We start from the raw sequence: 23115 nt of genomic DNA on the forward strand, positions 1-23115 counted from the left end.
TTAAAGGCTACTTACAACCTTTACATGTTTATAATTTTTATGCATGTAAGATATAAATTACTTTCTGTTTGTAAATTAGGGCTTAATCTTTTGTCAGATTGTTTTTGTCTTCTTAATTGTCCTGAGTAAGAAGACATAAAATTGTATAGAATGAAATTTCAAGATCACTATCTTAAAGCTTTTTTAACTCGCTAAAGTGTAATCGGTGATGAACCCCCTGTGCTAAAGATCTGTCCTTTCGGGAAATTAAAACTGATAAAAATAAAAAACTGATTGTAATTTTGACAGTTGTGTACATTGAAACCTGCCTTCACTTGTTTCGGTGCCGTATAATTTACATATCCCGTACATTTCATGTCAACCCAGGGTGAGATCCAAATGCTAATCTCACATCGCTTGGCTTCTTAGGAGAAGAAATCATCGCCTACAAGCCGCCGGGGTTCAGCCTGATGTACCACCTGCTGAACGAGTCCCCCATGCTGGAGCTGTCCCTGAGCCTGCTGGAGGAGGGAGTCAAGCAGCTGGACACCTACGCGCCTTTCCCGGGTACGTGCCGGGTGCCTCCCGCCTCGGCCCCAGTTGCAGCTTTCTTATCCTGGGGAACTGGAGGTTTGATCTCTGGAGCTCCTTCTCGCACCACGGTTCTGCTTCTGCAGTGGTGTTTCCAGGGAGACATAAACTGATGAAAATATAGTCACAGTGAAACCAGCCTCAGGTGCCAGGGCTCTCACTGTGACCGTCTGCTCACAGGGCCTCGGTGGGTGATGAGCCGTGTCACTTAGCAGCTCTAGCGCCATTGGTCCCGAGGCACTCTTTGACTTGTTTTGTTTTGATTTTTTATTTTCATAGTATTTACAAATTCAGTTATAGTATCTGGCACATAGTGTTCAGTAAGTTTCCTTGAATGTTATGCACACTTCTTTATATTACCACTGATGGAATACTTTGTGATAGTTTTAAAAGCACTCCTCCCGTTTAATTTGTTTAATGCTCTACGTAGTGGGTCTCTACTGAGATCCATGTCCTATATAGGGAAATTGATGCGCAGAATGGCTTTATGGAGCCAGGAGCGAGTCTGGCAGTGTGGGTGCGTGCATTGAGCGTGCCTGACCCGGCTTTGAGCCCCGTCATTGCATGGTCCCTGGAGGCCCGGAGCATTGCTGGGTGGCCCTGTGGTCCTTGGTGCCACGTCCTTAGGTCTTGGCATCGAACGGCTTGTCCTGTTGGCCAAGTTTTGCCTGGAGTGGCCCCAGGTCCCCTGAGCACTGATTGGGAGCCCCTCCACCCCCTCAGTAATGGATTTACTATCTGTGATTGGCACTCGGGCTGCTCAGCCCTCAGTTTTCGTTTTCACTGTGATTCAGTTGAGATTTAGCTGACCCGTACTAGTGTTTTCCACTTTTTCATTTTCCCCAGTGAACACCTCCCCTGCCCCCACCCTTTCTCCTTTTTGTTGTTGTCTCCGTGGTGACCAGGGGTCTCACACTTGGTCGTGGTGCTCGCGTGCCCTCAGAGGAGTGCTCGTGCATACTTGGTTGTGATAGGCTAGAGGCGCCTCCCTGTCTGTGGCTCGAGACGTCCCAGGAGCAGAGCCACCCATCCTGCTCGGGCATGTCACTCTGCTCGTGCGCGCTGTGCTCCCGGTGCTGGTGCTCCATTGCAGGCATGTCCTCAGGATGTTGGGAAGGTTTTGTTGCTCTTCATCAGTTTCTTTTGTACATTCCCATTTGTGACAACCGGAAGTGTCTCTAGACACCGGGGGAGAGGTGGGCCGCAAATCACTGCCACTGAGAACTATGACTTGGAATCAGCATTTCTCAGCCTGGGCTCATATGCGCCCCTGGGGGCCCCCCCGGATATTCCAAGCAGGCCACTGGCAAAATTCGCATAAAGCAGGGGAAGGGGCATGGCACCAAACTCAAGAGCCAACTGTAAGACGTGGGGCGGGGGCGCGAAGGGGCCACAGCGGGTAAAGCTTGAGACACTCGGCTCTGAGCCGTCTGGGAAGAGGCAGAGGAATGAGAGTGCCTTGGGGAAAGCGCTGTTGTCCGAGTTCCCGTGACTTGCAGGGGTGGGTGTTCTTGTGATGTGCCTGTTGGCGTTTAGAAACTTTGAGGGCCTTCGTTGGGTCTGCGTCCTCCTTTTCCTTGCTTCTCTAAGAAGTGGCTGACTTTCTAAGGTGCACGTCAGATGAACTTGCCGTTTGACTTGCAGGGAAGAAGCACTTGGAGAAAGCAGTACAGCACTGCCTTGCAATCCTCAACCTGACGCTGCAGAAGGAAAACCTCTTCATGGACCTTCTCCGAGAGAGTCAGCTGGCTCTGATCGTCTCTCCCTTAGAACAGCTGCTGCAGGGAATCAATCCCAGAACTAAGAAGGCGGATAACGTGGTGAATATTGCCAGGTAAGTCCGTCCTCAGGTGGGGGGGGCGTTGAATACATGGGCACCTGGCTTGGATTCTTCCTAAAATCTGACCAACTCTCTCATGCTTCTCTTACATTTTATTCTTGCTGCTCGATCCTGCTAGTGGCTCTAGTTTTAGTTGCTTTGTATTTGCAATTTTTTCTTTTTTTTTCCCCAAATTTTTTCTGTCACGAAAAATTTAAAGTACGGGGTCTGGAGAGATAGTTCAGGGTTACCGTGCTTGCCTCGCGCAAAGCCAATCATGGTTCAGTTCTTGGCTCTGCATGGTCCCTCAAGCACGGTCAGGGGCTCCCCCTGGGTACAGAGGCAGAAGCCCATGTGCTGTGATCCAACCCCTACACCTACCCCCACATTTTAAAAAGTAAGAAATGACATAATATTGCCTATTCCCTGTAGGGAATTTGGATGTGTGGAGTTTAGGCTTAGGCACCAGCTTGCCCCTCTGTACAGCCTGGCTTCCGGTGGGCTGCTGGCACTGGCTGGTCTTGTGCTTGTATCAGTCTAGTCTCTGCCTTCTGGTTTGTATGGTGTTCCGTGTGTGTGTGTGTGTGTGTGTGTGTGTGTGTGTGTGTGTGTGTGTGTGTGTGTGTGTGTGTGTGTGTGTGAGTGTCTGTCTGTCTGCCTGCTTGCCTGCCTGCTGGGAGAGGGGAGGAGAAAGGTGTGCTCCTGTTTGTGTGTGTGTGTGTGTGTGTGTCTGTCTGTCTGTCTGCTGGGAGAGGGGAGGAGAAAGATGTGCACCTGTGTGTGTGTGTGTGTTTGTGTGTGTGTGTGTCTGCTGGGAGAGGGGAGGAGAAAGGTGTACTCTTGTGTGCTTCTGTGTGTGTGTGTGTGTTTGTGTGTGTGTGTGTCTGCTGGGAGAGGGGAGGAGAAAGGTGTACTCTTGTGTGCTTCTGTGTGTGTGTGTGTGTGTGTGTGTGTCTGCTGGGAGAGGGGAGGAGAAAGATGTGCTCCTCTGTGTGTGTGTGTGTGTGTGTGTGTGTGTGTGTGTGTGTGTGTGTCTGCTGGGAGAGGGGAGGAGAAAGATGTGCTCCTGTGTGTGTGTGTGTGTCTCTGCTGGGAGAGGGGAGGAGAAAGGTGTACTCCTGTCCAAATTTCTCCCTTTAAAAACTTTTCTTGGATGGGGGATGATGGGAGGGAACCTGGGGGCACTGGTGCAGGGGAATGTGCACTGGCGGAGGGATGGGTGTTGGAGCACTGTATGACTGAAACCCAATCATGAACAGCCTTGTAAGGGTCTATCTCACGGTATTCAATAAAAAAGTTAAAAGGTTTTATTTGGAATGTTGAATGTAATAAAAAATTGTGAGTAACTTAATAGAAATAAAATAAAATTACAAAAAAAAGTTTTGTTTTTGTTTTTGCTTTAATTTTTTTTAGAGGACTAGATCCTCAGCACCTTGCACATAGCAAACCTGGATTCAATCCTGGCACCCATAGGATCCCCTGAGTCTGCCAGGAGTCAGCCCCGAGCACTGCCAGGTGTGAGTCAAAAACAAAGTTTAAAAAAAAAAATTATAAAGCTTTGAGTAGAAAGTGTTTGGCATTCCGTGTTCCAGCTCCAGACTGTCACCAGTGTTGGCTCCCTCCACCCAGCCCCCCACCCCCCACTCCATCTCCTTCGCAGACTCCACCTTTTTTTTTTTTAATATATATATTTTTTAATGAATCACTGTGAGATACAGTTACAAATTTTCATGATTACATTTCAGTCATACAACGATCGAGTAAAGACTCCAGTTTTTAAATTGTGGCTGTAGTGTGGCTCTCATGTTTACAATAGTATTGACTCAGTTGTTATTTTTTTCTAGTTCTTTTTGAAAAATTTTTTTTTTACTTTATGTAAATGCCAGGATTTGTCAAGTTGTTCATTATACAGTTGTTTTGGTCATTCAGTGCTCCAACACCAGTCCCACCGCCAGTGTGACCTTCTCTCCACCATGTCTTCATTGCCCCAACCATTCCCCCAGCCTTCCTGCTTAGCAGGCACAAAATAATTTATTATATATTGCTTGTTACAAATAAATGGCCAAAGGAATTATCAAAAAGTGCTTAAAATTTGTGAAATTGTTTATGTTACTGTGGAGTTATTAAGTTCGTGGCTTAGAGTTACTCAGCTGTCTGTTACTGGTTGATCCTTCTGTGTTCCTTTTTTTTTTTTTATTTTTAATTTTTATTCTTTTTCGGTCACACCCAGAGATGCACAGGGGTTACTCCTGGCTCTGCAGTCAGAAATTACTCCTGGCGGTGCTCAAGGGACCAAATGGGATGCTGGGAATCAAACTCGGGTCTGCCATGTGCAAGGCAAATGCCCTCCCCGCTGTGCTATCGCTCCAGCCCCTTATGTGTTACTTTTTTTTTTTTTTTATTTCAGGAGATAGTTTCTATTGTAGGCAGATCTTTGGATACATTTCAACAAGTGAAGCTGAACTATATAGTTTGACAGAGGGAGTACAGAACAAAAGAACTCAACATTACTCAGAAGAAATCTATTAATTGAAAGATTTAAGTGGTAAATGAATAGATACCATTTTAATTATCAGGTTATTTTAGGTTTTTGAGACATTAAATGTTCAACTGGCGTATTCTGAGGATATATATATCCTCATAGAGTAAAATCAACATGTATATATATATATATATTTTTTTATAATTTATTTATTTTTAATTAGAGAATCACCGTGAGGGTACAGTTACAGATTTATACACTTTTGTGCTTATACTTCCCTCATACAAAGTTCGGGAACCCATCCCTTCACCAGTGCCCATTCTCCACCACCCGTAAACCCGGCGTCCCTCCCACCCTCCCCAATCCCATCTCCCCCCCACCCCACCCTGCCACTGTGGCAGGGCATTCCCTTCTGTTCTCTCTCTCTAATTAGCTGTTGTGGTTTGCAATAAAGGTGTTGAGTGGCCTCTGTGCTCAGTCTCTAGCCCTCATTCAGCCCGCAACTCCCTTCCCCCACATGGCCTTCAACTACAATGTAGTTGGTGATCGCTTCTCTGAGTTGCCCTTTCCCCGGAACGTGAGGCCAGCCGCGAAGCCATGGGGTCAACCTCCTGGTACTTATTTCTATGGTTCTTGGGTATTAGTCTCCCACTCTGATATTCTATATACCATAGATGAGTGCAGTCTTTCTATGTCTGTCTCTCTCTTTCTGACTCATTTCACTCAGCATGAAACTTTTCATGCCCATCCACTTAACTACAAAATTCTTGACTTCCTTTTTTCTAACAGCTGCATAGTATTCCATTGTATAGATGTACCAAAGTTTCCTCAACCAGTCATCCGTTTTGGGGCATTCGGGTTTTTTCCAGATTCTGGCTATTGTAAACAGTGCTGCGATGAACATACATGTGCAGATGTTGTTTCGATTGTACTTTTTTGCCTCTCTGGGATTTTTAAAGTCAACAAAGACTTGGTTGACTACTGTTTCTTTCTCATCTAATTTGCTGTGCTCCTACTGGGATGCCAATATTGTGGAATTTGGAGGTGTCTTGCAGCTCTGCTCTCCAGGGCCTCAGATTTAGTCTGAACTGATGGATGTGCTTAGATGGCGGTTGACTCTGACTGTTTTGGTGCTCATAGTTACCTCACCTCTAACTCACCGAAATGTTCAAGGCCTTGATCACCGCCTTGTGTTAATAACAGAGTGCCCTTGCCTTGCTCTCAACCCCACTTTCCCCAGCTGCGCCTTCCTTGGCATTCTCGTTTCTGTCATTCGCCAGTTGTGTTCTTCCATTCTCTTATCATTCTGCATGCTGTAGGTAAGTGAGAACATCTGGTAGTTGTCCTTAAAAATTTATCTTTGGGGCTGGAGTGATAGCACAGCGGGTAGGGCGCTTGCCTTGCATGTGGCCGACCCGGGTTCGATTCCCAGCATCCCATATGGTCCCCTGAGCACCGCCAGGGGTAATTCCTGAGTGCAGAGCCAGGAGTAATCCCTGAGCATCACCAGGTGTGACCTCCCCCCCCAAAAAAAAAATATCTTTGTAGGAGTCACACCTGGCTGTGCTTGGGGCCACCAGAGCTACACTGGCAAGTACGTGGGCAGAAGAGGCACAGGACACCCATGCCAGGGATCAGACTCGGGCATTGCACGGCTAGACTTGTGTTCTGCCACTGGGCTGTCTCCCCCCCACCCCCAGTCTCACCTATCTGGGCTTTTATTAAACACCAGTTATTGTATTGACTTTGGGCCTCTCCTAAAAACTTCGTCTTATTCTGTTCGTTTTTTTTTGTCTGGGGGCCACACCTGCGATGGTCAGGGCTGAATCCAGGCTCTGTGCTCAGGCGGTGCTCAGGACTGTATGTGGTTCTGGGGATTGAGCGTGGGTCAGCTGTGTGCAAGGCAAACACCCTACCTGCTGTACTATTGCTCCAGTCCCAGGGCCTCGTCTTCATTTGATTAAGTTCATTGGTTTGATAAGTTCATCTGTGAATTCGGGTATTTGAATTTTAAAGAAATACAGTTCAACCCTTTTTTTAACCATGAGATATCAACTGTATCACCATGAGATACAGTTACAAAGCTCTCATGTTTGAGTTTCAGTTATACAATGGTCAAACACCCATCCCTCCACCAGTGCACATCATCTACCATCAAGGTCCCCAGTATCCCTCCTTCCCACCCCACTCCTCCCCTTGCCTCTGACAGTCTCCCCATACTCTTTTCTATTGCTTGTTGTGAATAGCATAAGACATCGGGCGGCTTCGCGCTCCTGGAGTTCTAAAATTTTAGATCATTAGGGTCTGGAGAAATCTCTGCAGCGAGCTGCTGCTTGGTTTGGAGACTCTTTTGGGTGTGTCTGGATTGTGGCCTCGGGAGCTTGAGTAGCAGCCAGAGGCAGTTTGTGGGCATGACCTCTAGGGTCCCGTGGCGTCGGGGGGGGGTGGGAGGGACTGACCCATCCCCTGTCCCTTGAGGCCTGGAGTTTGCCATCTCTGATCCCGCGTACCTGCACTTCTCATTGGTTTCTGGAAGTTGGCTGTTGCCGAGATTTTTAGGGGGCAGGTGGAGGGACGGTGCCTGCTGTGGCCCACCTGAGGCACCCGGTGAAACTGGCATGGTTTAAAGTCCAGAGGCATCTCTGCAGTGAGCTCCTCGGTTCCAAGATTCTTTTGTGTGTCTCCGGATCATGGCCGCTAATAAATAGCAGCCAGAGGCCCACAGTTCAACTCTTAACAGGTTGCATCTGTTTAGAAGGGGGAACCTTTGTCTCATTTAACTGAAAGTGCTATTTGTTTTTGTTTTTGGTGGGAGGCTCATACCTGGCAATGATTAGAAGTTTTCCCTGACTCTGCACTCAGGAATTAGTCCTGGCAGCTTTCAGGGGACCATATGGGATGCCAGGGATGGTAACTAAGTGGGCCGTGTGCAAAAGCAAGTGGCTTACCAGCTGCACTATCTCTCCAGCCCCTTTCTTCCTTCCTTCCTTCCTTCCTTCCTTCCTTCCTTCCTTCCTTCCTTCCTTCCTTCCTTCCTTCCTTCCTTCCTTCCTTCCTCCCTCCCTCCCTCCCTCCCTTCTTTTCTTTCTTTCTGGTTTGGGCCAACACCTGGTACTGCTCAGGGTTTATCCTGGTGCATTGCTCAGGGTACCATTGGATCCCAGTCATTGAACTTGGGCCTCCTGCATGGAAAGCATGTGTGCCAGCCCAAAGAGCTATCCCTCTGGCCCTCAATGCTCCTTATTGAAAATCGTGAGAAACCAGTGCTCACATGTGTTCTTCTTCTACAGATACCTGTATCATGGCAATACGAATCCAGAGTTGGCCTTTGAGAGCGCCAAGATCCTCTGTTGTATCTCTTGCAACTCCAATATTCAGATAAAGTTGGTCGGAGATTTCACCCATGACCAGGTAGTTAAGATATTTTGAGAGTGTGCGTGCATTCTGAGTTTGTGTGTGTGGAAAATACATATGGGGATCATTACTCTGAAAGAACCTTGCTTGTGGAAACATGTTCTAATTCTCCATATATATGCTGGATGAAACCTCTTCGGGCGCTGCGCTCTGATTTGTACTTGAATTTAGTACTATTCATAGTGCTACTGCGTGTACTGTACATGTGATTATACTATGTCTTATCTGTATATATAGTAGACTTCTGCATAAACTTCTGCCACACTAAACACAGGAAAGTGATGAGATTTATGACTTGCCGCCTCTGTATGTTTTTTTCATCTTATGTTTCAGCCTCCCAGTTGCTGTGTCTCACCTGAGCCTTATAATTCTGAGCGTGTCCCACAGAATTGTCAGTCTGTAGCTCTCTCTGGACTCAGTTTGGTCACTTTCTTTGATATTAAACTAGAAGTAGCTTTTAGATTTCTTAATATCCAGTTTACAATAGTTGTGCTTGTATTCACTGAATAGTTGTCACTGGGGAAATATGCTATTTTTTTCCACTTTGTAGACATCTGTCCCATTGTATCTTTGTTAGAAATCACAAGTTTAGATCCTTAAAGAATTCCATTGTGTACTTCCTTACAGTGTTTGAAACAGAGTTTTCTGGCCTTTGTGTCAGCAGCCCCTCAGCTTGTGTATAATTACTCCTAATATTGGACGTCGGCATTGCTGGCCCCTGTGACTGCCAGCAGGAGCTGCTCATCAGGGCACTAGGGGGGCCCCAGACAGTCCTCAGGGCCCTGTATTGTCACACAGTGGAGAACAGCTGTTTGGAGTAAATTGTAAATGAGCCGAGGTTCTGAAACTACTTGGTGTTGAAGATGAAGATTTTCCGTTTGCAGGTGTTTATTTTAATATATAAATTATTAGCCACTTTTACATCCTACTAAATTTGCTAGGGAGATGAATGGTGTCTGATGTTTCAATTCTGAAGTATGAAACTTATAAGAAATATATTCCTTAGGGGAGAAAACAAGAAATTTATATTTTCATTAAGAGTTCATAGTGTTAAGTGTATGATAAAGAGGCAATGAAATGTTAATATTATTTTTTAAAAATACTAGATTGAATCTTTGAGAAGGAAAATTTGGGATGCATATTTGATACCAAATTAGTTTTATAATAGTGACTTTATTTCTAAAACAAATTTCTTGCAGTTTAAGAATTTGAGTTTTCAATTAACTAATAAAGAACTGAAATCTAAATTTCTATTTTCAAAAATTATTTCATAAGGTGGTTCACAATATTTGATTACATTTAATATTCCAACACCAATCCCACCACCATTACACCTTCCCAACACTAAATTTGGGATATTCCCGTCCCAACCCCAGTCCCTGTCCCAAAACACAACCAAAGTGAAATCTAAATTTCTTACACGAAACATATTTGTCTTTTTTTGAGGCAAATGATTATAGATGCATCTCATATTAATAGCTTCTGTAGTAATTAGAAACTTTATAATTCATCTTTTTTTTGTTGTTTGTTTTTGTTTTTTGTAATCCTTGTGACTTTAGGGTATAAGTCAGAAGCTGATGGCTGGATTTGTGGAGTGTTTGGATAGTGAAGATACAGAAGAATTTGTGCGTCTAGAAGAAGGTATCTTAGATCAGCATGCCATTTTTGGTTGTTGTTTTTTAAAAAGCTTTAAATTTGGGGCCATATCTGACAATGCTCAGGGCTTACCCGTGGTTCTGCGCTCAGGAATCGCTGCTGGTGGGTCTCAGGGCACCATATGGGATGCTCGGGATCAAACTCCGGGTTGGTTGCATACCAGGCAAGTATCTTACTTGCTGTACTGCCCCAGCGTATCTGTTTTATACTTAATATAAAACTTTACCTGGATAGTACAGGGGGTAGGATGCTTGCTTGCACCTGGCTGACCTAGATTCGATCCTGTTACCACATAGTCCCCTGAGCCCTGCAAGGGGTAATCTTGAGCGAAGAGCCGGGAGTAATCCCTGTGTACCGCCAAGTGTGGCACCAAAATAGAACTTTACCTAAAGAAATAAAGCTCAGTATCGTTAACTGTCTAGTGTTAGAAGAGAAAGCTAATTACGTGGTCGCATAAATATATAGGGCTTCTAGCTCTTCAGGGAAGTGTGATAGTAACACGATGACTAGTCAGGTAAGTGAAAGAAAATAAAGAGGGCTGGCATCTTAGTTGCCTTTGACGCAGGTGAGCCTTTCAGTGGTCTCAGTTTTTGTCCTGTGATTTCCGCCTTAAGGGTCAGACCTGGAGAAGAAGTTAGCTGGGATCCGCCACGAAACACGAATCCACATCTTGAACCTCCTCATCACCTCTCTGGAGCGCAGCCCCCCCAACCTGGCTCTCTACCTGCTGGGCTTCGAGCTCAAGAAGCCAGTCAGCACCACCAACCTGCAGGACCCAGGTGTGGCCCTCGGGCACAGATTTGGCACTTCGCAAATTTGAGTTGTGACACGCGTCTTCTTTTTAAAAAAATTTTTTTAATGAATCACCGTGAGATAGTTACAGATTTACAAACTTTGTGATTACGTTTCAGTCGTACAATGATCGAGTACCCATCCCTCCACCCGTGCCCATTCTACACCACCGATGTTCCCAGTGTCCCTCCCACCGCCACCCCTATCCCCGCCCCCGCCTCTGTGTCCCTTTTACTCTGTCTCCTTTTGGGCGTTACGGTTCGCAGTAAGGGTACTAAGTGGCCGTCATGTTCAGTCCATAGTCTGCTTACAGCATACTGAGTACTCCCATCCCAAGCGAGCTCTCCAAGCTTCATTTACTTGGCGGTCCCTTCTCTATCTCAGTTGCCTTTTCGCCCAGCGTGGTGACACGGGTCTTGATTGAAGTTACGGGCTCCTGGGCTATTTCCCTGAGCAAAGGCGACGGAGCGGATCAGTTCTTAGGACGTAGATGAAAGCCTGGACGAGTTGAGCTTGACGGAAGTCGTATGTGTGCGATGGGGAATTGCCAGTCCAGTCCCCATTGAAACTTAATTTGGGTCACTTAAGGGTCTTCATTTCTCTTTGGTGTCACGCAGGAGTGCTCGGCTGCCCTCGGACCTGCCTGCACGCCATCCTGAACATCTTGGAGAAAGGAACCGAAGGCAGATCAGGCCCGGTGGCCGTGCGAGAGTCCCCGCAGCTGGCCGAGCTGTGCTACCAGGTCTGCCCCGCCACCCCTGCGCTCCCGGGGTGGCACTCAGGGAGAGGGCGCGAATAACCCGTGGCAGCTTCGTCGAGACTTATTTCTGTGGCCGTTTGGCTTCTCTCTCATGGATAAGCTCCGTAGCTCGACATGCCAAGACTCCACAGATCCCATATGTTTCTCCTTGGAAAATTGAGGGGCTCGGAATGTGTGGCCTGGGAGGTGCAGAAATTTCCTCTGATGCTGCCTGTCGGGTTCCCTCTCTGCCCCTTTCCTGGCGCAGGACGCAAGTTCTCTGACTCTGATTCATGAGGGTTCAGCGAGGGCGTGAGTGGACGGGTAACGTGGCAGCCCTGGCGCTCTGTGAGGAGGCACGAGGGGGAATTTTAGGTAAAGCTCGGGAGGACCCGCGGCCCCACTGTGTGCTCTGGACCCTGGGCCTGAGCCATCACATTAACACATGTCCTCCGGGTGGCCCAAGTTTCACCAGCAACCATCCCTGGGCCTCTAGAACACTGCTGGGGAGCCCCTGCCCTAGAGCTTCCCGTCCTGGGGCAGCAGCCTTGACCGTGCGTTGTGGCTTTACACTTGTACAGAATTTGACTAACTGAGGTGGAAGCAGTGGGCAGAGAAACGTCTGAGTGCCAGAAGTTAGATGGGGAGGGAAGACAGTGAAGCCAGACTGGACACCTAACGATGGGGAGTGGGAGGGCAGGAAGATACACGCCCTGCTGCTCTGCCCCTGTGTATTTTCCCAGGGCACAGGCCCTGACTTTGATTTGTTTGGGGGCCCCACCTGACAGTGCTCAGAGATGACCACCGGCTAGGTGCTGTTCCTTGCCGTGCTGAAGGAACCCAGTGGTTCTGGGGATTGAACCTGGCCTTCTGCATCCGGCCACTGAGGTATCTCTCTAGCCCGATCCTCAGGCTCTTTTGTTTGTTTTTGGGCTTGGGGCCATACCTGGTGGTGCTCAGGGCTTACTCCTGACTCTGTGCTCAGGGTTTATATAGGGTGCTGGGAATTGAACCTGGGTTGGCCACATGTAAGGCAAGCATCCTATCTGCTGCCTTTACAGCTTAGCAGATTGCCTGCCACTGTATCACTGTCATCCCGTTGTTTGTCCATATACTCACGCAGGCACCAGTAATGTCTCTATTACACTCAGTCCTGAGATTTTAGCAAATTCCCTATTATAGACATATTTTCAAATGCTTAGTTTTGGTTTTGGGCCACACTGTGCCCAGGACTTACTCCTGGCTCTGCACTCAGGGATAACTCCTAGTGGGCTCCGGGCACCAGACGGGGTGCCGGGGGTTGAACTCGGGTTGGATGTGCAAGGCAAGCACTCTGCCTGCTCTACTCTCTCTCCGGTCCCCTCAGCAAATTGCTTTCGATGACTTGCCATTAATGGACTTGCCTTCTTACTAGTTTTGTTTTTTATCATTATTGAAAAGGTTAAACATTTTTTTAATGAGCTATTTTAATTTTTTCTCATGTGAAAATGATTTTCTTTTTTGGATTTTTGATATATACAAAAATCATGTATTAATAGAAATTCACCTTTTTTATATTTGGGGAAACTTACCTTCTAAAGATAAAGTAAATAAAGGTCTCTACTACTTCTGCTATTATCTATTTTTTGGCGGGGGGGGGCTTTTTTTGCTTTTTGGATCACAGGGGTCACTCCTGGTTGCACTCAGGAACTGCCGGTGCTTGGGAGACCATTTGGGATGTCGGGGATCAAACCTGGGTTGGCCAAGTGTAAGGCAGTGCTCTCCCCTTGTACTATCGCTCCGGCCTCCTTTACTATCTTTATAATTTTTTGTTTTGTTTTGATTTTGGGCCACACCCAGCGATGCTCAAAGATTATTCGTGGCTCTGCTCAGGAATTACTTCTGGCGGTGCTTGGGGGACCATATGGGATGCCAGGATTTGAACACGGGTTGGCCACAGCAAATGCCCTATCCTCTATACTATCTCTCTGGCCCCTATCTGTTCATTTTTTAAAAAATGAACAGATTTTGTACTTATTTGGTTAGATCTTTGCCTCTGCCCACTTGAATTTTTAAATAATTCTTCAGTTGCTTTGATCTTGGTAAACTTGCTATCTTTCTGAAGTTGAGGGGAAATATCTGTGGTTCTCAGTTATTGCTTAATACTTTGCTACCGATAATAGTTACAATATTAAACTTTGTCAGTTCACTAAGCATATTGATACATAGGTTTATTTCAAGATTAGTTCTAGAGTAATATCATCAGCCTTCTCTTTGGTGTGCAGTGGATGAATCTAACCCTTGAGTTTTTGTCTAATGTGCTTATCCAATTTGTTTGACTTGTTGATGGATATTAGTTTCTTAGGTCTTCGAAGCTCTCACTGCCTTTTATCTAAAAACAATGCAGCTCAAACTGACTTGGAGATTTTCTTTGATTCTCTAGGTGATCTATCAGTTATGTGCCTGCTCGGATACATCCGGCCCTACTATGAGATACTTGCGAACCAGCCAGGATTTTTTATTTTCTCAGTTGCAGCACTTACCCTTTTCTAACAAAGGTAGGACAATATTTTCCCTTATTCACAAAGTAGATATACAAAGTCTGTGTTGAATGATTTAAAAAAAAAATTTACTAAAAACATTTGTACTATCAGTTTTGAGTACTTGTGATAGTCTTCTGTTTCTCTGCTTGTTACTTAGGGTTGCTTTAGTCATTTGTACTTGAGAAATCTAACGTATTTAGCCACTAGCGTAGAAATCACTTTCATATAGAGGCTGGAGCTGCAGTACAGTGGGTAGGGCACTTGCTGCTCCCGGGGCCACCTCGGCCCAGCCGTGACCCCTGAGCACAGCCAGGAGTACGCCCCGAACCCTGCAGGTGTGCCTCAAAAACGAAACAAAACAAAAACGTACTTTCAAATAGCTGGTCAAAAATGAAATTTGACCCTTGTCTTTACGGGATCAGAGAAATACAGCACGGCAGGCTGGGTGCTACTCCTGCATGTGCCGGCCCAGCTTTGGTCCTGCCACTCCGTAGCACCGCCGGGGCTCATCCCCGAGTGAAGGCCAGGAGTAAGCCCTGAGCGCCACCCGCTGTAGCCCAGAAGCCACAAACAAAAAATAAAAGTAGAAGCAAGTTTTTTAGTGGAAATTGTTTTATAACAGTTTCTGGGGACCAGAGAGAGAGCAACAGATAAGGTGCCTGCTTGCACACAGTCAACCAGGTTCTCTATGCCCCAGTTTGTAACAGTTTTCTAAATTCATGTATCTAGACGATGGGGGTTTGTTGGGATTTTGGGGACGAGGGGAGTACCTGAGCCCATCCCTGGCAGTACTGAGGGGCTGCTACTCCTGACTTGGTTTGCTCCAAGTGGGATACTGGGGAGCAGGCCGGCATTGGTTGACATACGGCAAGTGCTGTAACCTCTGGCCTGTCTCTCTAGGCTCTTCTCTCTCTCTCTCTCTCTCTCTCTCTCTCTCTCTCTCTCTCTCTCTCTCTCTCTCTCTCTCTCTCTCTCTCTCTCTCTCTCTCTCTTTCTCTCTCTCTATCTTCTGGGCCACCCCTGGCTGTCCCAGGAGCTGCTCCTCTCCCGGTTCTCAGAGGGCGGTTCCGGTGGTGCTTGGGGATCGTGTCACGCTAGGAGCAGCCCGGGCTTCCCGCATGCAGACATACGCTGAGCTCTCTGGGCTATACCCCTGGCCCAGTCCGTCCCCCCTGCTTACTTTGTATTGTCTGTGTTTTGGGAAATTTAGCCTTACAGATTTCATAATAACTATCCACTGCTAGTAATTGTCAGCTTCTGATTGAATTTTTTGGAGTGAGGGTGTGAGATTCCTGGGAATGACCTAAAGGCTAATCATTTTCACAGTAAGGCTATCTTATTTTCTGTGCTAAGATTTTTTCCCCCTCTGATGTCCTCTGACTCTGTCAGAAACTGGCCCTCTGCCTCAGGAAGCTCTGCCCTGGCCGGCCCTCCCATTCCCGGTACTTGTTCCAGCAAAGCGCCGGACTCCATGGAAACAGACCTGCGAATCCCAGCCGGGAGCCTGAGCCACGGGAGGCCGGCCTCCTCTCTGCTGGAGAGCTGCTCGCCTTTTCCTCAGTGCCCAGAAATGCAAAGACTCGAGTGTGGTGGGGCTTGCCCAGTGGCCCGCGTTTCCCAGCAGCGTGAGCCGTCAGCCTAGTGGGTCTGGGCACTTGCCCGCGGTGTGTCCGTGACGTCGGTGCGTGGTCTCTGCCCCCTTCAAGCAGGTCCATTCTGCATCCAGGCCAGGGTCCGGGAAGAAAGCAGCTCTCTTCTGCTGAAAGGCGCCCAGCAGGGGCACATGGGAACTCTGCACTGTGCCAAGGGAAATGCGCTTGGCCCCTTTGGACTGCTAATATGTATTCTTGAAGCCTGTTGCAAAGCCTTCCTTTCTTTCCTGGCTCCAGAAACCTTCCCGCTTTCTTTCGAGCTTTACTGAGTGTCTAGCCTCTTTATCTAGCTGTGGGACAGAGGTAGACAGGACCGGCCAAGGCTGAGACCACAAGCTGAGACCACATCGCCTCGTTTCTCATTTCTTTGAATGTTGTGTCTCACACACAAGCTTCTAGACAAGCATGCAGTATTGATATCAGAACCAGCAGTCAGTTCCTGGCAAGGCCTGGATTAGATCCCCCACCAGAACCCCATATGGTCCCTGAGCAGAGAGTCGGAGTAAGCCCTGAGCCTGTCAGGCATGGCCCCAAACTCAAAACAGATACATAAGTAAAGAAACTCCAGAAAGAAAAGTTAATATCTTCCTTTTTGTTGTATTTAAAAATCAGTCTAGCTCTGTCTTATGATAGTTATTGTTGGTGAGTTTCATATTTTTATATAGTCCCAATTTAGGAGCTCAAAGCCAGGCATACTAAAATAACAGTAAATCTGCAGGCTGTAAGTGATTGATCACTGGCCTTAATGGTATGTTTTGGTGGGTTTTTGTTTTTGTTTTTTTGCTTTTTGGACCCTTTGGACTGCTAATATGTATGCTGGTGATGTACCTGGTGCTAATATGTACCTGGTGATGCTCAGGGGTTTCTCCTGGCTCTGCACTCAGGAATTACTCCCGGCGGTGCTCAGGGAGCCATATGTGATGCTGGGAACTAAACCTGGGTCAGCCGAGTGCAAGGCAAACACCCTACCTGCTTCACTACCATTCTGGCCCCTTAATTGTATGTTAAACCAGATGTCTTCGATTACCTAAGGAGATACCATGAAATCCTGGGATTTAAGCTTTGTGGGGTAGGTGTCTCCCAGGCAGTGCTCTGGGGACTTGGGGCCATTTTCGCTCCTTCTCTGCTTGACTGTTCCAACTGATGGTCAGTCATGGCCCGCAGTGTTGGACGCCACTTGGGTCCTGTAGGCAAGTGCTGTGAGAAGCTTATCTTCATTTGTTTTGTTTGGTTTGTGTTTCTGAGCCACACCTGGCCGTGCTCTGGTCCCTTTGCTTAGGGATTATTCCTGGTGGGGACCCTATGCTGGGAATCACACACAAAAGGTTTGGCCACACTCGAGGCAAATGTCTTAAACCCTTTTCTATCTCTCCAGTCCCCTTTTTAAGTCTTTTTAAAAATTTTTGTTTATTTTTATTTATTTTATTGAGTCACCATGAGATACAGAGTTACAAAGCTTTTCATGGTCGAGTTTAGGTCATACAATGACCCAACATCCATCCCTCCACCAGTGTCCATGTCCCACCACCAGTGACCTCAGTTTCTCTCCTGCTACCGTCACCCCCATCCCCCAGCCTGCCTCTATGGCTCTGGCAGGATCTTTCCTTCCCTATTTAAATTTTTTGTTGATGTATTTTGTGAAGTAAAAATCCAACTGATTAAAAAAATTTTTTTGAGAAATACTTTAAAAATACTAAGCTATGTGTTATGACAGACTCAGAATTCTCAAGATCATTATGAAGATACCTGGGTAATGGAAACTTGATTTCTCGTTTTTGCTTCATTTGCTTGGGCTTTTCTCTTACTGACATATGCCAGCACATTTCTCCTCCCTTGGTGTCCTTCTTCTGTTTCAAGGTTGCAGACTGCTAACGCACTGTTGCTCCGTTTCCTGAGCTTACTGGCTAAGTTACAGGGTAAAGGCCTGACACCTTAGGAAATTTTGGGTCAGGTCTGATGTTGCGTTATTTCTCTGGAAAGCTCAGCTTGTGCATTTCGCTTCCAGAATATGAGATATCGATGCTGAACCAGATGTCCTGGCTAATGAAAACGGCCTCCATCGAGCTGAGGGTGACGTCTCTGAATCGCCAGCGCTCGCACACCCAGAGACTCCTCCACCTCTTGCTGGATGACATGCCAGTGAAGCCCTACTCAGGTGAGCGGGCGGGCACGAGTCCTGAGCCCAGGGCACAAACGCCAGTGCAGCTCTGATCCCGGGCTGTGTGTGTGGTCAGGCAGACGGGCGCTTCCTGTCTCTGGAGTTTTCCCCCACCTTAAGACACAAAATTGTTGAGTCATCCTGAAGTTAGCGTCAGTGTCGGAGGCTCCCACGTTAGACTCTGTCCAGAGGCCCAGGTATTCTGAATTTGTCGCTGTGAGCAAGGGCGGCCCACGGTATTTTAATGTGTGTCCCACATGCACACGAGGCGTCAGCCTTTCTAATCAGCTCCCCGGCGTGATGGGCCCTGCCTCTTCTGCAGTTCTGATTATCCTCTTTACGATTGTCAAGTACATCCATCGGCAGGGAAAGAATGTGATGAGTGTTGTCAGGAAGCCCTCATCAGATCCTGCATTTTAATCATCCATTTGCAAAGGGCTCTTTGACCTAGAAACAATGACCTAGAAATAAAATACTTACGCTGATGAATTTTTGAATTTATCTTTTTTTTTTTTTGGATCTATCATTATTGTGTTCCAACAGATGGTGAGGGAGGAATGGAAGATGAAAATAGGTCTGTTTCTGGATTCCTTCATTTTGACACTGCTACAAAAGGTAATGCTCTTTGAATTTGTAGTACGTTGGTATTAAATTGTTTGAAGTTTCAAGAGCTAGTTGTTAGGCCTATGTCTGCAAATTCTAAACTGCAGTAGGAGAGATACATAAAGCCTTATTTACCATTTCTCCCTCACCCCCAACGATAAGATGGGTAGGGACTCTATTTTTATTTTATTATTTTGGTAAATCAAATGAAATTTAGATTTCAACACAGTTTTCCATTCCTACATTAATGCCCTTCCCAAACATGAGACTCTTTATGAGTGCGCTAAGCAAGATGGTTTGCTCTTTTTTTAAAAAAAGTAAAATTATTTGGTGTTGGATCACACCCAGCCTATGCTCGGGGGCTTCCCAGGGCTCTGCCCTCAGGAATCACTCGTGGAAGTCCTGAGGAACCAGATGGGATGCTGGGGATTGAGCCGGGGTCGGCCGTGTGCAAGTCACACGCCCTCCCCGCTGTACCACGCTCCAGCTCCGTGTCTGCTCTCCTTCCTGTCCCTGTACAATGAACTGCTCTTTATTTTCAGTTCGTAGGAAAATTCTAAGTATTCTCGACTCCATCGATTTCAGTCAGGAGATCCCTGAGCCTCTGCAGTTGGATTTCTTTGACCGGGCTCAGATTGAGCAAGTTATTGCCAACTGTGAGCACAAGAACTTACGGGGCCAGACGGTCTGCAATGTCAAGGTGAGCGAGGCTCGAGACTCCTTTCAGGTTTGGGTCTCGGGGTCAGGAACAGTATAAACGTGCACGATGTTTTTGCCCCCCAGAGACGCCGACCTAGCGGAGGGTGTGGTCTCTGTTGCTCACGCAGCTCGGGGAGGAAGAGGACACCCTCAGCCTGTCCTCTCTCTGGTCAGCCCCCGGCTCCGACTGGCCGTGCTTTTCACTGGCGACTTCCCTCAGGGACCTGGGAACGGTCTGACTCGAGGATGTCTGGGGCACTTGTGTCCGCTCTGGAACGAGAGGGAGACCTGCCTGCTTGGCGTGGTCCAGAGCCTGGACAGTGTCGGAAACATGTCTTCCCTCGGGCAGTTGACGGTAGAGGTTGGCAGTTGCTCTTCTACCGTTGTCTGAAGTGCTCTGGCTTCTCTCCTCCCCGTTCTGTAGCTCCTTCATAGAGTTCTGGTAGCAGAAGTGAATGCCCTGCAGGGTATGGCAGCCATCGGACAGAGACCTCTGCTGATGGAGGTAGGTCTGAGTATGTTAGCGTTGGCGGTCTTGGGGGCCCATAGGCAGTGTGCAGGGGGCCTGGGGCCACCCCAGCCAGGCTGGATAGTTCAGCGCTGGGGTAGACAGGGAAGCGCGTGGCTCCTCACTCCTTTGCCCGCTCCCCGGGGCCTTCGGGGTGAGTGTTAGACCTTCAACGCTCCTAGACCAGTGCTTTCCAGCATTTGTACCCGCCAACTGGCACCCATCTGTGGAATGGCAGTTGAAAACCCTCGGCCTAAACTCCTGAAATGCCATTTAGAAGGTGAAGCAATGAACTGACATAGAGTTTATTAGTTAATAGATGACTTAAAAATCTTTCGTGGAGCCTTTCACTTGGGACTTTATAAGTTTCATAAACTAAACCGAAGTGTGTGCGTGGGGGTCCGAGCTAATCCCTCTTTTCCGCTGGTCGAGTGTAGGATTTGCAGCCACACTGCGTCAGGCTCTCTCTTGCTCCCTCTCTGAGGGAGGGGAGTGTCGTTGGCGGTCATGTGGGTGGGGTTTGGGTAACAGGAAGGCCTGGGAGAACTACGTCAGTGGAAACACAGCTTCAGGGTCTACGGGAAAGAAAGAGAAGACGCTTCCAGGGAAAACACCATTAAACAAGGAGTTTTGGCAAAATTTATTTCTGGACCCAGGGATGTGGCTTGAGGGGTAGAGCACCTCTGAGGCACAAGTGGCCGAGGCGTGTGGGAGGCCCGGTCTGATTCCTGGCGCATGGTCCCCTGAGCCCCTCTTGAGTTTGGCCTTTGTGGGCGCCCACAGAGCTTTGTGTATACCCCCACAGCAATTAAAAATAGTCTAATAACTAGTAGCATTATTCCGCCCCCCCCTTTTTTTGGGGGGGTCACACCTAGCAGTACATAGAGGTTACTCCTGGCTTTGCACTTAGGAATTACTCCTGGCGGTACTCGGGGGACCATATGGGTTGCTGGGAATCGAACCTGAGTCGGCCGCGTGCAAGGCAGACGCCCTACCTGCTGTACTATCGCTCCGGCCCCACATTATTTATTTTAGTGCTCATGGCCTTCCACACCACCTCTCCGCCTATCCTCCCTCCTTCCCTTTCCACCTCTCTCACTGCCCCACAAACAGCCTTATATAATTATTTTCATAGCCCTGGTCACTGGTGTAATATGAAAAGTCACATGCTAACTGTCATGCATGTAGAAGGCTCCCAGAGGGCGTAGCATGACTCTTGTCCGATGGGCTGACTGTGGTAGAAGCAGGGCCCTGTTGGTAGTGGACGGTTCTGATTCCACCCACCTGAACGCCGTGGTCCCGTCTCTGTGGCTTTAGGAAATCAGCACCATACTGCAGTATGTGGTCGCCAGGAACAAGCTGCTGCAGTGTCTGCACGCCAAACGGCACGTGCTCGAGTCCTGGCGGCAGCTGGTCGAAATCATACTGACGGCTTGTCCCCAGGACCTCATTCAGACAGAGGACCGACAGCTCATCATCCGAGACCTTCTCCAGGACGTGCACGACAAGGTGATGTTCTTCCTCAGTTCCTTCTGCACCACTGACAAAATGTGGGTCTCGCCTCAAGCTTTAGGACCCCTTCTCTTTCCCAGCCGGGAACAGGAGTCAGGGGGCCTGTTGAATCCCAGAGTCTCGGAAAGGGATTCCTTCTGTGCCTTTTCAGCCTGGGGATGGATTAGAACACTCTCATGAGGATTCTGTTGGTTTATTTACCTTTTGATTGTAGGCTACCCCTCGGGGAGAGGGGGGTGCTCAAGCTTACTCCTGAGGCTGCTCAGGGGACCTTCCGCTGGGCTGGGGGTTGAACCAGCATTCAGCCATCAGCCGTGTGCCATCTCTCCAGAGCATGCTTTTCAGAATGGCAAGGGAGGTGTCTGCCCTCCCCCCCCACTGCCCGAGACTCCAGGCCTGGTGAGCCTGTTTGTGCCTGTCGGAAGGGATTCTGCCGAGGGCATTCTGATGGGGTCCGACATGCGTCTGTTTCCGTTTCTTTCTTTTTTTTTTTTTTGCTTTTTGGGTCACACCTGGCGATGCACAGGGGTTACTCCTGGCTCTGCACTCAGGAATCACTCCTGGCGGTGCTCAGGGGACCATATGGAATGCTGGGATTCGAACCTGGGTCAGCCGGGTGCAAGGCAAACGCCCTACCCACTGTGCTATCACTCCAGCCCCTGTTTCCATTTCTCTTTGTACGTGAGCTCTCGGTTCCGGTGACCGATGCAGGTCTCTTCATAGTGCTTTGCAGCTGTGTGATCAGTGGCTTTAGCTGACCGCGGGCCCCTCCCCCGGCCTTGTCTTTCTATTCAAAGATCCTGGATGATGAAGCCGCACAGGAGTTGATGCCAGTGGTGGCAGGGGCTGTGTTCACGCTCACTGCCCACCTAAGCCAGGCGGTCCGCACGGAGCAGAAGCAGCCGTTGGTGCTGGGACCCGCAGAGGCTCATTATACGTGCATGCTTGACAGTGGTTTCACCTCCTCCTCCGTAGAGACCCCGGTGGTGGGGTTTGCTTCTATCGGAGACTCGTCACTGCACATCATTCTGAAGAAGCTCTTAGACTTCATTTTGAAAACAGGTTTTCTTTTTTTTTTTTTTTAATTTCTATGAATTATAGCTTTGACATTTATTTTAAATTCAGTTCCAGAAAACATAAAAGGGGTTGCACTGACTTATCTTCCTAGGCGGCGGGTTCCAGCGCGTGCGGACACACCTGTACGGCTCTCTGCTGTATTACCTGCAGATCGCACAGAGGCCCGATGAGCCAGACACCTTGGAAGCAGGTACCAGTGGGGGCATTCCTAGAGGCCCTGTTTTAATTTGGGGGTTTTAATTTTGTTTGTTTTTGGGGTTTTGGCCACACCCGGCAGTGTTCAGGGCTTGCTCTGGGTTGTGAGCTCAGGGATTGCTCCTGGGGACCGTATGGAGTGCCGGGAGGTAACCTGGGCTGGCTGCATGCAAGGAGAACACCCTCCTGCTATACCCCAGCTCCAGCCCCTCGGCCCTGTGCTTAGATGCTATTTTACATTAACAGGAAAAGTGTTGTAGGCTGGGGAGTAGTCCTGGAGAGACACATTCAGCCCGCAGGACACGCCCACAGGAGTCCCCTCGAGAGGCCTGACCCTGCAGTCCCCTCTGGCCCTCACACAGCAGCGGAAGGGATCATGGCCAGGCCTGCGAGGAGGAAGCAGCCGGGTCCAGGGACATGCGTGCCCTCGGGCCTTCCTTCCCTCTCCTCTGGTGGTGCCTCTGTGCTGTGCACTCAGGAATCACTCCTGGCAGTACTGGGGGACCGTACAGGATGCCGGGGATAGAACCTGGTTGGCCGGGTGCAAGACAAATGGCCAACCCACTGTAAGTGTGACCGCTTTGGCTGCGACTGTGGTTTAGTCCCTGGCACTGCATATAGTTCCCTGGACACCTTGAGCACTATAGCCCTTGAGCACTGCCAGGTGTGGCCAACCCCCTCTCCCCCTAAAAAATAAAATAAAATGACATCTTTTGA

At 48.2% G+C, this 23115-nt stretch overlaps 1 protein-coding gene across 1 annotated transcript in view; it reads left to right on the top strand.

The window, feature by feature from the left end:
- Positions 1–23115, top strand: part of NUP205 (nucleoporin 205) — an 81867-nt gene that overhangs the window by 34417 nt on the left and 24335 nt on the right. The window contains exons 17-30 of the mRNA XM_004608239.2: positions 409–546; positions 2215–2404; positions 8162–8282; positions 9845–9926; positions 10556–10720; positions 11351–11475; positions 13895–14009; positions 17652–17801; positions 18348–18419; positions 18950–19107; positions 19531–19611; positions 20932–21123; positions 21924–22188; positions 22295–22393. Coding sequence (XP_004608296.2) covers positions 409–546; positions 2215–2404; positions 8162–8282; positions 9845–9926; positions 10556–10720; positions 11351–11475; positions 13895–14009; positions 17652–17801; positions 18348–18419; positions 18950–19107; positions 19531–19611; positions 20932–21123; positions 21924–22188; positions 22295–22393 — 1953 coding nt within the window. The remainder of the gene's footprint in view (positions 1–408; positions 547–2214; positions 2405–8161; positions 8283–9844; positions 9927–10555; positions 10721–11350; positions 11476–13894; positions 14010–17651; positions 17802–18347; positions 18420–18949; positions 19108–19530; positions 19612–20931; positions 21124–21923; positions 22189–22294; positions 22394–23115) is intronic.

This window comes from Sorex araneus, chromosome 1, assembly GCF_027595985.1.
Source record: "Sorex araneus isolate mSorAra2 chromosome 1, mSorAra2.pri, whole genome shotgun sequence".
Classification (NCBI taxonomy): domain Eukaryota; kingdom Metazoa; phylum Chordata; class Mammalia; order Eulipotyphla; family Soricidae; genus Sorex; species Sorex araneus.